Genomic DNA, 14,520 nt, shown 5'->3' on the forward strand with positions numbered 1-14,520 from the left:
TCAGGGTGTCTGTGGCGAAAACGGCAGCTTACTTAAATAACAAGAAAAAACATACATTACTATTTTTTCCAACTTCTTTTACATTGATTTTGAATAAAGATCAGGTCTGATCATATATAAAATATTGATAAAATTGGCGGAATTTAACTCTTTGAATGCTAATTTAAATGCAAAACCTTGCTTTATGTAACATAAAAAAGCATGAAAATGAAAATATTTTCATGTGCCACATAAACATTTTATTTCCTTGTAGAGCATTATGACATTCTTTAATATATTTATTGTGAGCAACAACTTTGATTTTTATGCATTTTTTTCTTTTAATATTTTCATAAATTATTACACTCAAGGTGTAAGTGGCCAAAAATGGCCGCCATATATAAATAGCAACAAAATATATGTATACAATTATTTCCCCCACCCCCAGATTTTTTACTTTACATCTTAATCCACATAAGATCTAAATCATAACTATCAAATATTGATTCAGTTTTAGCAATTTAACCCTTTCAATGCCAGATGAAGTGCCTAAATCCCCACATTTTATGCAATGTGTACATGAAAAAAGAAGAAATATTTTTAAATAATACATGCAAATAGGTTTTCTTTGAAGGGGAATATCCCAGCCTTGAATATATTATTAATGAGCAACAACTTTGAATTTTCTGCATTTTTTTCAAAACTTGTTACAACAGTAACTCTGTAGGAAACCCGGAAAAAAGCATGCGGTTTCCTCTTAGCCAAATATGGGAAATGGCTGGTATTTGATGACAAACAGGAAAACTGCAAATTTGAAGCAATGACTAGGCAAAGCAAAGCCTAACATTATAGAATACATGATTTTTACTGCAATGGAATGGGGCATTTTTGGTCATCAAAACCCTGAGTGTATACAAAAAGTGTACAGAGCTTATTATTATTATTATTATTACTGGCCCATCACAGGTTCTGGTATTAAAAATTCAGAATTCTATAGGGGGGGAAAATTGACCTCCAAAATGTATGTGGTTAGCATTAACAAGGTCAGAACGACTGAATAATTTCAAAAAGCTGCAAAATGGCTAATATTCCCTCTATGGCGGTTGGTGTCAGTTTGCATGGATCACACAAACCATGTGTGCTGATCACAGCTGTAAACAAACCTATCTTTTTGTTGTTATTTTTGTTTGTTTTGCACACATGGTCTTGTCTCACTCTCCTCTTTAAATTTTGTTTACAGCGGGTCTCCCTGACATGGCTATGTCAGCATTAGTCAAAATGCAGATTGAAGGAATCCCACCTTTGGCTATTGCAATGATACCGGCTAATAAATTTGTTGTGAGTTGACCATTTAAACAACAGCATTTCCACTTCACATTTTATAAAAGCTGGAGTTTATAGCATTGAGTCCAAAATGTCTGACTTTTGCTGCTCATTTTAGCGCACTGATGTCATCTCAATGTGTCTGTCCATACCTCTGTTCCTCTTTTCCCTGCTGGTTTGAAATCCTTCAGGTGGTGTTCAGCCCTAAACACATCAGCATGCTATCCTATGAACAGGCTGCTGCGGTGACGGAGGAGCAGATCCTTTATATGTCTGATACTCAGAGAAAAGCTCTGTTCCTGGTGCTGACTCCTTCGAAGGCTCGGAACGTAGACTTCAGAGGTGAAACACTCAAATCTCTTGTTGTACACTTATAAAAAAAAATTAATTTTGGAGACTTGCTTGTCTTTTTCTCATTAATGCAAATCTGAATTAATCTGATGATGCAAGGTAATATTCCCTTAAAAAATGCATGCCTTATGAATCTAAAAACTATAGACTTTAATACTATTATCTATCTATAATTTGACATTTTAGCCGTCAGGAGCTTATTCCTGCCTTATATGCTTCAGCAGTATTCTCTAAATCATGCTTATTAAAATACATTAACAAATCTTTTAGTGTATTCAAATAACTTTCTCACATTCCCTATTATGACAGTGGCATATCATGTCCTCTGACAGAATGTGAGACAACCCTTAAAATACTTGGAGAAAATCTGTTGATTATTTGCACTTTATTTAAAGTTTTGTACAGCTACTAAAGCCTCTAGTGGAATTCACCTTTTGATTAAAGTTTGAATTAATTGTATTTACATGGGACACTATTGGGCGTGCATTTGTGCTATAATTATCTCACAGTATTGGGTATGTTTAATCTGAGGCAGGGGTGTCCAAATTGTGGCCCAGGGGCTAAATGAGGCCCACAGTCCAAATTGATTGGCCCGCAGCAAACTCTAGAAATTGCCTACTTTTGCTTGACTGAACTGTACTTCATAGTTTCAGCACAAGATAGTCCTACCATGCTAATTCTGTAAACAAACATCTTGACAAGATGAATTAACTGATGTGTTTATTTGTAACTAAATTAAGGCAACTCTGTACAAGGGAAACATATTGGCAACCAAAATAATATCTTTTCTAACTCCCTAATAGGTTATGGCAGCAAATAGCAGTACCAATAATATTACGGGGGGCAGAGCCAGTGTTAAATGGGGCTAAAAAGGGCCCCCTGAAATCTCATTGGCATCCCCAAAAACCTGGAAATTATTGACTATTTGCACTGATAGCCATTAAATCCTTCACCCCAACTCCTCCTTTATTCTGCTTCTGACTTAATCAATGTCATATACCTCGCCTTGTAGATAATAAAGCATCCTCAACAACGTTATGTATTTCTGTATGTGGCCCTCGATGGAAAAAGTTTGGACACCCCTGATCTAAGGGATCATTTACAATGTCTGTGTTTTATTTTACAGCTATCTTTATATGTGATTATGAACTCCAGATACTCTCTAGTCATGTCAGCTATGAGACATAAATATACACTAATACTTACTAATACTGAACACCTGAATAAAGTGTAATAGAATACTCAGGAATCTGTACCACTGTGTTTTTATGTAATGACACACAAAGACTGATAACGATTGCATGGCTCATATTTTTGCATGACTTTACATCCATGTTGGTTTCACTGTATTCCTGTAGGGAGATCACTGGGGTTGGCACTGAGCCATAGTCCTCTGTGTCTCACACTGGGATTGCTGATGCTGCTGATTGTCCTACCCTGCTCTGACCTGATCTATCCTGTAACATGACCCCCCCTCACCTCTGCTGGATCAGAAGACCCCTAACCTCATCCCAAACCCAGTGATCACATTTTTCTGTGCAATACCAAACAGCACTTCATGATGTCTGTATACTGTATTTAAAGAGGTTGTATATTACTTTGTGCAGCTATCACTTTGAAACATCAACATTCAGCACTAAAGGAAAATCAGATCATTTCAACACTATGCACTGAATAATATTTTATTAATATATATTTATTTCAATAAACCTTAAGGAACCCATCCCATCTTCATGTCCGTCTCAGGGATGCGCCGCCATACTCAGAAAAGCAACCCAAACTCTCAAAACATTTATATTTATTATTATAAAGCAATTTAAAGCAAATCAGAATTATGTAGCAAATATACAAAGTTATATTTATGTAGTCAAAATAGATATATATTTTTGTGAAATATAGATATTTTTGTCACAGAAGTTATGTTGTAGCTACATTTATATTTGTGTATTTGTGTTTGAAGGTTTAATAAGTACAGGTACAAAATGCTCACTGAAACATGATTGTGTTAGTAATGGTCAATTCTATTTTTGCTGTGTGTTTTGTATTGTTGTGCACATTTTTGGTGTGATAAATATGGTCTTATATTAAATTGAATCATTCTGTTTCTGTGGACTCCGTATGATTTTCAGAGTTAGTTATCTAAAACACTTTTCAGCAATTTATAAATGAAGTAAATTTTTGCAAGAGGAATATTATTCAGGAATAATACAAGTGAAATGTAGTTAACATCAATGTTATACCAAATTTAGATTCACATAATGATTTTTGTATTTTATTTACATAGTAATGTCAATGATACATCAGACTACTGGGTACCATATATGAGTGGTTAGAAATTAAGTATAAGTGGAGATTAGTCAAAATAAATAATTATTCATGTTAACTGTTCACCACAGCCTACAGTCTTCACTAAACCACCCCTTACACTCATCCTACCCCTCACATAGTTTGTCCATGTCTATGTGTTCCTGTAAAGCGTCCTTGGGTTTCTTGAAAGGCGCTATAAAAATTCAAGACATTATTATCATTATTATTATATATTTATCAATTTGAGCACAGTAGTTTTATTGTGTTAGTCGGTATTTGAAATTTTTAAATCTGATTTCTGCATTTCACCTAGATAATTTAATTTTGACCAATCTAAAAATTTTGCTTGATCTTAAAAGACTTTTAAATGTTTTTTTAATTGAATTCTAATTTCTTTCATCAATCAGCCTATGCTAAGCAATCTGATTTTGATTGTTTGAAATGTGTTTATTAGAATTTTTCGCCATGTTAAATACAATAAACATAAAAAAAGTATTCACCCCTTGGATGTTTTACCCCTTTATTGATTTTAATAATCAACCATAGTCAATATAATTTGGCTTTTTTTAAATAAAACAAAACAAATAATCATTTTAATGTCAAAGTGAAAACAGATATCTACAAAGGAATATAAATTTTATACAAATGTGGGACGACAAGCAAGGAACTGCGTAAATATCCATCCCTTCAAGTCAGTATTTAGTATATGCACCTTTTTCTGCAATCACAGCACTGAGTCTGAGTGGATAGGTCTCAATCAGGCCTGCATATCTGGAAACTGCAATTTTACTCCATTCTTCTTTGCAAAACTGCTCAAGCTCTGTCAGGTTTCACAGGGATCAGGTGTGAACAGCTGATGTGCAGTGTCTGGTGTTCACTCAAGATAGCATCTTGTCTGATGGTCAAAAAGCACCATTTTGGTCTCATCAGACCAAAAAATTTCTTCCACTTGACCCTGGAGTCTGCCACATACCTTTGGGTGAGCTCTGGTCAAGATTGAATGTGATTTTTTTCATTCAACAGTTGTTTTCTCTTTGCCACTCTCCCATAAAGCTTTGACTGGTCCAGGCAACAGCTGTATGCAGAATCTCTTCCATCTCAGCAGCTGAAGCTTGTAACTCCTTCAGAGTAGTCTTGGTGGCCCCTCTCATAAGTCTCCTTCTTGCATGGTCACTCAGTGACGGCCTGATTTAGGCAGATTTACACATGTGCCGTTTCTTGAAGATAGATTGAACTGAACTCAGAGGATGTTCTTTGCCTTGAATTTTTTAGTATCCATCTCCTGACTGATACTTTTCAACAACCTTTTCCCTGACTTGAATGGAATGTTCTTTTGTCTTAATTGTGTAATAGTAGCCAGGGATACTAATTAACCAGTGACTGGACCTTCTTGACACAGGTGTCTTAATACTACAATCACTTGAAACACATTCACTGCTCTCAGGGATCCCCATTTCAGTAATTGTGAGACTGCTAGCACCTAATGGCTGGACCTCTGTTGAATTAAGTCAGTTACTTTAAAAGGGGAAAATATTTATGCAGTCACTTATTTCATCTTACATATTTTTGTTTGACATTACTTTGTGAAAATCTTTTTTCACGTTAAGATTAAATAGTTTTTGTATTTTTGTTTAAAAAAAAGCCAAATTATATAGTCCAAGATTGATTTACGAAATCAATAAAAGGGTAAAACATCCAAGGGGGTGAGTACTTTTTATAGACACTGTAATACACTTATCAAAAACGGTAAGGGATGTAGGGACGTCACAGTTTTCAGTTGATGTGGAGCTGTAAACTCATTCACCATAAATAATTATTCTGATGTTTCGCATTACTTTTGTGTACCAGGTTGTCACCTAGATGTCTTGAAACTTAAACTAGTCCTGAAATCCTAACATTAGATAACCCCTCAGAAGCTGCGTTTCCACCAGAGTGACGTCGAGAAGGTGGGAGCTGTTTCTGAACGTAGCCAACGGGCTGCCGCACTGACTCCACTGCGAGCCTGTCAAACACAACCAACACAGCCAACATGGCGGACTGGGGTGAGAAACTAAGTTGGGAAGGCTAGCTCTCCATACACCATCCGCTCCCATAACCATTGATTAATACTAACTTAATACTTCATTATTGCCAAAGTCTGTCGTTAGATGTGGATTGGCCTGACTAAATTCATGCTGTGCTTTTTACAGACTCTGAGAACTTCGAGCCGGAGGAGCCGATTAAAAAGGCGGCAGCGATGGACAAATGGGAAGGCGAAGACGAAGAAGAAGAGGTTAAGGTAAATTAACAGTTTGGGCAGGGATTAAGGTCAGACATCGTCTGACTGGTTAACCTTACGCCAGTTGTTAGCCGGTCTATTAAGTGACAAGCTAACGTCTGGTGGGAGCATTGTCGCCCGGCTTTGATGCCATGCTTCAGCGCGGTCTCTGGCTGCTTGTCAAGCCCGTGAGCCTGTTAGCTCTGTGCTAGCTGACGGCTAACTCATGTGGCTCACCGGGCTGCCATAGTAAACCAAAGTTGGCTAACGTACGGCGTTCGACTGCTGCAACGGACCATGGGCACCGTTAATATCAATGTGGCAGCGGGATTTTATTAAATAACCATATTTTATAAGCATAATGTCATCGCTTTCTACTCGTCAGATGACCGCGACGTAGTTTTTGGACAGCCGGGCTAAAGTTGGATAACGGGATAATGTAGCTGTAAGCTAACCGGGCCACCTTGCTAGCAAACTCGCTAGCTCCTTTATCAGCTTGCGCATGAAATAAAGCTTTAATGTGAGACAGCGTCGTCGACTGCCTCTCGAACTTAAGATGTTATGAGACCATCGCGAAAGTGCATTTAATGTTGACAATTATACCATCATTGGTTAAAGCTGTCGCATTACATGGATGTCGGAGATTAGCATTTGAGCACTGCCCTGAATTCCCTCAGATTGAGTTACATTTAACATGAGGCGGCGTTAGCTTGCTCAACAACTTTAGCTACAATCAGATGAAATCATCATCTGGGTTGATGACTCAACTCAGCCTAGAAGTAGGCCTAGAACTTTCCGACTGTACGACAGGCGTGTACGAGGAAAGTAGTGCTCAGTTGACACTTCAGTACGGGTGGTTATTGACCGTATGTTGACACTGATACTGTCCAGAAACCTCAAATAATTGACTCGGGGAAAGTGCTGGTAGAGGCCTCTACAATTGTCCTGTTTTCTGTCACATATGGTGCCCAACCAAAGAAACAGATGGTTTCATCATGTCCCCCAAAATAAACACTGCATGACCAGAATAAGATTATTAAGCCATCCTGGTAAATGTTCTGAATGTCAAACACAATTTATTAAATTTCCAACTGACTGAATTTACTAATTACTGTATGTACATTAAGCTTCACTAAACCAGCTTGCTAGTAATTGTTTTGTAACTGTTTAAAGTTAGTAATAATATGAATATTGCAAAGTATTCAGGTGAAACTTCACTTACTAAAATGGTGAAGGGTTCTAATATAAGTAAGTAAGATGACTATGTGGGTATTAGTAGAGCTCACTATTGTTAAATTCCTACCATTTAGCAGAGTTTGACTTGCAGCCTGGTTTAACCTGGTTTTGGGCTGAGCGATTTGGGAACATCTAATTGCATTATTTTTATATCCAAACATTGCAATTGGGATTTAATATCTGATTATTTTTTAAAATAACTCATTTTAGGTATTATTTTCACCAAACACAAGTAATAAATCACCATATATTATAAGCAACACAATAGATTAGACCAGGGCTGAACAATTTTGACAAAAGATATCCAATTATGATTATTTTGACAGATACTGCACATTTGATATGAATTGCTGTAGTGATGGGAGTGATTATTTTTATGTCATTCTCATTTTGACTGAGACAAACATACTAACATGAGTAAAGTAGGATTTTTTTGTAACGTCTCCTAACAATAACACTTGCATAATTACGCGATGTATAGGTCATAACATCTCTGCTGCAAAAAAGTTTTGGAACTGGCATTTTTGACACACATTTCAGGCTAAAGAAATATTGCACCTTCTTCAATTTGAAAAATGCAGGTGTCCATATTGCAATTTGATCTAAATTTTGATTACTTTCCCAGCCCTAGTACCCTCCTTAATAGCAACTGTGTTTTATAAAAGCATTGCATGTCAAGCTGGAATGGGCTAAAAACCATATTTTTACTATCTTAAACTTAACCATCACCATAAGGGTTTTAACTATTTTTAATCTTATAATCCATGTTCCCCTTTTTGGAAAAATAAAATGTTTTTTTTTTTTACTTTTTGTGTCAAACAAAAGCATACATAACTTGCGTTGTTTTAGAATAATATAATCATAAAATACTAAATTACCTCCCACTCTGATAGTTAATCAAAATGCCAGTCTAAAATTTCTTTGCATCAGAGACGTTGAGCCCTACACATAATGCAGTCCTTTAAGTGTCATTTTTTTTTAAGAACTGTTTACAAAAAAATCCTACATTCCTCATTTTTGTGTATGTTTTTCTTGACCAAAATGAGAATGACATATAAAATGATCCTTCCCGTCAAACAACAGTTCGTATCGAAAATCGCAATATGAGTGAAAATAATCACAACTAGATATTTTTGCAAAAATTATTCAGCCCTAGTTTAATCTGTTGTGTTGGTATTGACATGAAATGAGTTATTGCTCATTGGGGAAAAAAATTGCAATTAGATATTTCCCATATCATTCATCCCCACTTCTAAGGCCCATGGTATGCACCTGTGGTTTTATAGCTAATTGATTTAAGTTGTAAACCTGGCAAAGTATTAGGCTATACAGTGCAAATCTGGACTTTTATGTGAATTGTTTGATTTTTGTGAACAGGGAATGGGTTTTTTGGCTTATCATATTTTAGAAATGTCTACCATCAGATGTATGTGGTCTTCATAAGTCCGTTGTTCTCAGATGTGCTAGTGAGTCAATGTAACATTTTCTAAATTCATTTTATAAACTGAGAAATTAAACTTGGATTCAGTTTTCTCTTTATTTTGTCACATTTGCTTTTGTCACTTGTACAATAAAATAGAAAACTAATTTAAGTTTTCATTTAAAGGATAACTGGGATGATGAGGATGAAGATGACACAAAAAAAGCAGAGGTGACAAAAACAGGTATGAGATTAATTTCCCAATTCCCAAGAACATAAAGCATTGTGCTGCATGTGAATCAGTAACTTAGCTTTCTGCTTTTTCATGTTTTTTTATTCCATGATTGAAATTTTCAGAGACAAAGGTTTCTGAGAAAAAAAAGTTGAGTGAGAAGATCAAAGAGAAGGAAAACCGGCTAAAGAAAAAACAGCAGGAGCTCAAGGAGCTGCAGGATAAAGTGGGTTATTTTCTTTCCTCAAATACCTTTTTGTTCTTGCTGTCATTTTCTCAGGGCTTTTGATTTTGACCTTTTCAAATCTTTTACTACAGCAAGCAGATTTAACACCTGAAGAACAACTTGCAGAGAAGTTGAGAGTGAAGAAATTACAGGAAGACGCTGATTTGGAGCTAGCAAAAGATGCTTTTGGTAAGACTGATTCATTTTAATGATCTAATTTTTTTTAATGTCCTCGTTCGTTTGAAAGTTCACTCAATACATTTAACTTTTCTCTGTTGAAGTACAGTGGTAAGGATGGCAACACAATAGATGATTTTAAAATCTTTAAACAAATTAAAAACGCGCACTAGACGACTCAGCCAGACAGTAAGACCACACCTGTTGACCTGCCTGTGACTTCACAGCAAGGGTTCCCCATACACAAGATCACAAAAAATTCCATGTGATGTTATGTGACTTCAGAAAAAAAAATGAACTTGGAAGACTATTGATATCCCTGGCTGGCTACTTGGCATGCTTCACCGTTGCCACAAAAATCACAAGACAATATAGGTGAGATACTTTATTGACCCTGAAGGAAATTTGGGAAGGATATGGATGAAATCCTGGCTGGAATATAGGTTTAGTTGTGTTTGTTTGTGTCTGGTGAAAGTACCTAACATCGGCTGATGACGCTACCCACTGTGTTCACTCTTATTGGTTGTAGTGGGTATTCTGTCAGAGGCACTATGACCTAGAGTCCTGAATATCAAAAGTTTGATATCTATGATTAGAGGTCTGAGAGGCTATGATGCAATGTGGAGCAGCAAAATAACTGTGTTGACATCACACACTTTGGGATTTTTTTCAGACAAATGGTTGTTTGCGACGAGCCTCTACTCGGGATACACCCAAACAGTTGTCAGGGGAGGCAAATCTGGCCTAAGATTTGGCTTAAAATCTTGTAGTTTGTGGAGCAGACGCCCAAGTCCTCGACCCAGGGGGTCACAAGACTGAATCCCTATCCCGGTGCTGTTTGGTGCATGTCGTCCCTCTTTCTATCTCCCCATATTTCCTGTCTCTCTTTAGCCGTCCTATCTAATAAAAAATCCCCCCTGCCTTTTACAGTGTTAAAACTTTTGCATAGCTTTTATAGAGCACATATAGCATATATATCATTAATGATTGATTAAAGCTTGGATAGCTTACATCTTTGTTTGATAGCCTTTTCATGTGTCTATTTTCTTAACAGAGGAATTTCCTGTTCTATTGTATACTCACCCTGATGCAGGACATGGTTGCTAGATATTTGTGTGTAGTTGTGTTGTAGACGCTGGCTTGGGCTGTGCACTCAGGACTTTCCTCAAATCTCCAAAATACAAAAAACATTATTTCAACCCCATCCTAGGCAGCTTGACTTCAACTGTGAGCACTTACTAAATGCTATCACTGTGTTTTTTGGTGCATCTCTCCATATCCCTCAAAGACTAGACACCTAAATAAGAGGTATCATCAACTATCATTAAAGAAGAGTGTGTTGGGTATATGAACTGGCATTCAAAGAGTTATTTTACTGTGTAAATTGCACATCTTACATTTCCCTTTTACTGTTTGCTTTGTTTATTCCTTTTTAACAATTTATTTCTTGTTTTAGAGTTTATAAGACTATACAGTGTATCCCCATATAAATCTATTTACAAGTTTTTAAAACATTAACTACAAATCAGCCAATAGTACAGTTTATCTCCATTGTCAACTTTGTTAGATTCTTGTCAACTCTGAGATGCAAATGCATCATCCTCTGTTTAATTTATTCTGCTTATTTGTTAAAATACCAACTAATCTATGTAATAATTACTAATTTATCTATAAAGTAGTTCTGTTAATTAATTTAAAAAAAAATCAAGTTAGTCACATCACTATGCTGTGATTAATCATGATTAATCACAGCATTTCTTTAGTTTTAGTAATTTTAAGATTTTTAAACGTTCTTATTATAAGTGTTTATTTTCATTATTTGAACTTCATGTGCAGGACTTTGAAAGCGCTTTTTACTGAAAAATGTGTTATTATCTATAAATTAACATTTAAAATACTACCATTTACTTGCATTTTTGTTTGAGATAAATTAGTACAAGTATGGTACTTAAATGAAGAAATATTAAACAAACTTGATTTTTAAAACATATTGGTGGTTTGTTAATCAGAGTGTCTTAATTCACTGAGCAATAATATTTATAAACTGCAAACAAGCCCAGAATACAAACACATGAGGTACAAAAAAAACTTCTGCTGTAAAGTGATCAGGTGTGCTGTTACCCTGAGGTAGCTGTGTTTGCTGACTGATGTCCAGTGATCTCCAATTAGTGTAATAAATGTAGCTTGGGCCAGCTCCTCTACTTTAGTTGCCTTTTTAGCTGTCATACGGTTCACAGATTCTTGTGACAGTAGTTCTCATAGGCTTTCTGTGGGACACATCATCTGAGGCGACCCGGATGATGTCTTGAAGCCCCTTGTCGTCAAAGATGTCGATGGTCTGCAGTCTCTGGAGACCCATTAGCGATCGCATTAGTGCTTAGATGTTGTCGTTTTGGGCACAAATCCAGGTCTGCTGGACTGCACCGGTGTAGCTTGGTGTTATGGCTTGATCCCGTGTTGTTGTTAGCATCTTTGCTAACATTAGCAACATTAGCTATCATGGCTTGATCCCATGTTATTGTTAGCATCTTTGCTAACATTAGCAAAGATGCGTTTTGCCAGGAGGTGGTACTTCAGACACGTTGTGCTTCACTGTAAAGACAGTTTATCACCGCTGTATATACACAAAACTTTTGTTTCATCCCGACTTCCATTAGGCAGCTTTTTAAGTCAAAATTTGCAGAACTGGGTCTGTCTCCTCACTCATCAATGCTGGCTGCATTCGACCTGCCTTCAACCTTTTCACCCCAGGAAGGTAAACATCTGCGCAGGAGGACTATGGGAGGAATTTGTGGTCAAACTTAGTCATAAACTGCGTTATTATTTTTTTAACACGTTAAGCTTTCCAGATTGATCGCAAGCGTTAATGCATTAATATTAACAGGCCCACTACAGATATGTTTTATATGGTTAATATTAAAGATCAAGTTAGAGAATCATCATTTCAGAGATAAGATACTTAAGATAGTGAAAAAAAATGAAAATTTAGAGAAAATAATCAATTTATTACAAAATATCATCACTGAATACAAGTAGTAGGTTACTGAATATTTAAAATTCATCTTGAATTATAAAATAAATACATAAATAAATAAATACATTTTGATGGGTGTAATGGACTTGGAAAAAAACTGCTGTCACGACAGCATCCTCCGAATTCAGCCCAAAGTTTGCAGCCTACTGTTAAATTATTGGTAATACAAGTGAAGTGCTTGAAGTCTGTGTTTTTCATCTACTGTTTTTTCCCAATATTTTTCAGGTGTCAGCAGCACTTCAAACAGTGTCACTGGGATTGACGCCATGTGTCCCTCTTCCAAAGAAGACTTCACAGAGTTTGAAAAGTTGCTGAAAGAAAAGATTTCTCAGTTTGAAAAGTCTGTGCATTATTCAAGTTTCTTGGATTCATTGTTTCGGGAACTCTGTATTTCATGTAAGCCCTGTCTCTTTGAAACTGGAACATTTTAACTGTGATTTAACTCAAAGCAGGCTATATTGATAACAGTTTCTTTCTCTCCCTTACAGTGGAAGTAGATGACTTGAAGAAAATCAGTAATTCCTTGTCAGTCCTACTTAGTGAAAAGCAGAAACAAGAAAAAGTAAGTATCTGCATATTAGTATTTTCCCACTGATAAAGTTCAGATCTTCAGGGAATATTTAGAGGGGGGGGCGCTGTTTACCTAGCCCAGTTACCTGTTACAAATTGTAAAAAACATAGTAGAAGTCAAGTTAATTTTATTAAGTGTGATTTTCAAAAATATTTACTAATCTAGCACCAAGTTTAACCAGAAATTTTGTCGTAGTTGTTGAGTATGCCTTCTAGCTATCAAGCTGTAGTCATGTATGATATATACAATCCCTAAATTGACCCTAATTTGTCTTTACAGCAAAACAAAGGAAAGAAAAAGAAGAAAGGAGTCGTACCCGGAGGTGGTTTGAAAGCACAGATGAGAGATGACCTTGACTATGCAGCGTTTGATGGTGGCTACGCCCAAGACTATGAGGACTTCATGTGACACTGGCTCCATCACTACTGCCCTTTCCCCTTCTCGACCCTCAGAAATGCAGCTGTACCTTCTCATGCTGTCCAGTGCCATCCTGGAAAATCTGAACTATGTGTTGCCCCCTTCATCTTGCTTCAATGACCAGAGAGACTATACCAGGGAGCATCCAGTTCCACCAACTCTTTATGTTCTTACATATGGAATTGCCTTTTCTCTGTCTCATTCAGCCTCGAATCAAACACACAGAAAGCTATAGTATGTTGGATGACCAAGCTTCAGTGAAGAGTACATCACAACTGCTGCTGTCTGAGTTTTGCAGGTGACATTTCTATTAAATGTTGCTCCTGTTAAAATGTCAGATACAGAATTGCGGTTGTAAGTGTATTGACATAGAAACACAAGGTTCTATGCAAATTCTTAAACCAGAATGTCATGTATATATTATGGGTCTCACTTACCTGTGGAGGGTTTTCTAACAGGGAAGTATATAGTATCTATAACTTGGGTTGCCAAATTCAAAATGATTATTCAATACATTATTCATCTTTATCTTTACAAAGGTTGTAATGTGGATAAATTGAGACTGAAGCAACATGTAAGTAGTAATTTTGCAGAGAGCACATGACATTCATTGTGAGGTAAAAGGGATAGAAAAGTAAAATAAATGTGACTTTGAAACCTAACAGCCATTCTCTTGATACATCTCTGGAATATCCTTGAAACCATGGAGCAAAGAGTGCTTGTAGGTATTTTTTGTGCATGACAAAGACGTAATTTACTTAATTGATTTCTACTAATGCAGAGAATTATGGGGCAGGCAAGTGGACTAACTTGCTACGACTGGTCTCCTAATCATTGCTTCTGCAGGCTTGTATCAAGTGTGATGAGGAGCGGGGCTTATTGGCTTCACTCTACTATGTCTTCATATGGGCTACAGTCAGTCAAAAAGGGTTTGTTTCTCCTTTTCTTTTCTAGCACTTGACCAGTTTCATTGTTACATGGACAATGGGA

At 36.4% G+C, this 14,520-nt stretch overlaps 1 protein-coding gene across 1 annotated transcript; it reads left to right on the forward strand.

Moving 5' to 3' along the window:
• The first annotated feature begins 5,910 nt into the window (after positions 1 to 5,910).
• eif3jb (eukaryotic translation initiation factor 3, subunit Jb) lies at positions 5,911 to 14,037 on the forward strand. Its single transcript, XM_041785472.1, has 8 exons — positions 5,911 to 6,002; positions 6,150 to 6,238; positions 9,060 to 9,117; positions 9,231 to 9,331; positions 9,424 to 9,520; positions 12,768 to 12,938; positions 13,031 to 13,104; positions 13,393 to 14,037. Exons 1-8 carry the CDS (start codon positions 5,990 to 5,992, stop codon positions 13,519 to 13,521), a joined length of 732 nt encoding a protein of 243 aa, XP_041641406.1. The 5' UTR covers positions 5,911 to 5,989; the 3' UTR covers positions 13,522 to 14,037.
• The last annotated feature ends 483 nt before the right edge of the window (positions 14,038 to 14,520 follow it).

This window comes from Cheilinus undulatus, linkage group 1 (genome assembly GCF_018320785.1).
Source record: "Cheilinus undulatus linkage group 1, ASM1832078v1, whole genome shotgun sequence".
Classification (NCBI taxonomy): Eukaryota; Metazoa; Chordata; class Actinopteri; order Labriformes; family Labridae; genus Cheilinus; species Cheilinus undulatus.

Bases quoted from the DNA above. Each gene is read 5' to 3' on its own strand.
- eif3jb (XM_041785472.1), top strand. The intron at 6,239-9,059 runs GTAAATTAACAG...TTTCATTTAAAG, and splicing joins ACGAAGAAGAAGAGGTTAAG to GATAACTGGGATGATGAGGA. The intron at 13,105-13,392 runs GTAAGTATCTGC...TTGTCTTTACAG, and splicing joins AAAAGCAGAAACAAGAAAAA to CAAAACAAAGGAAAGAAAAA.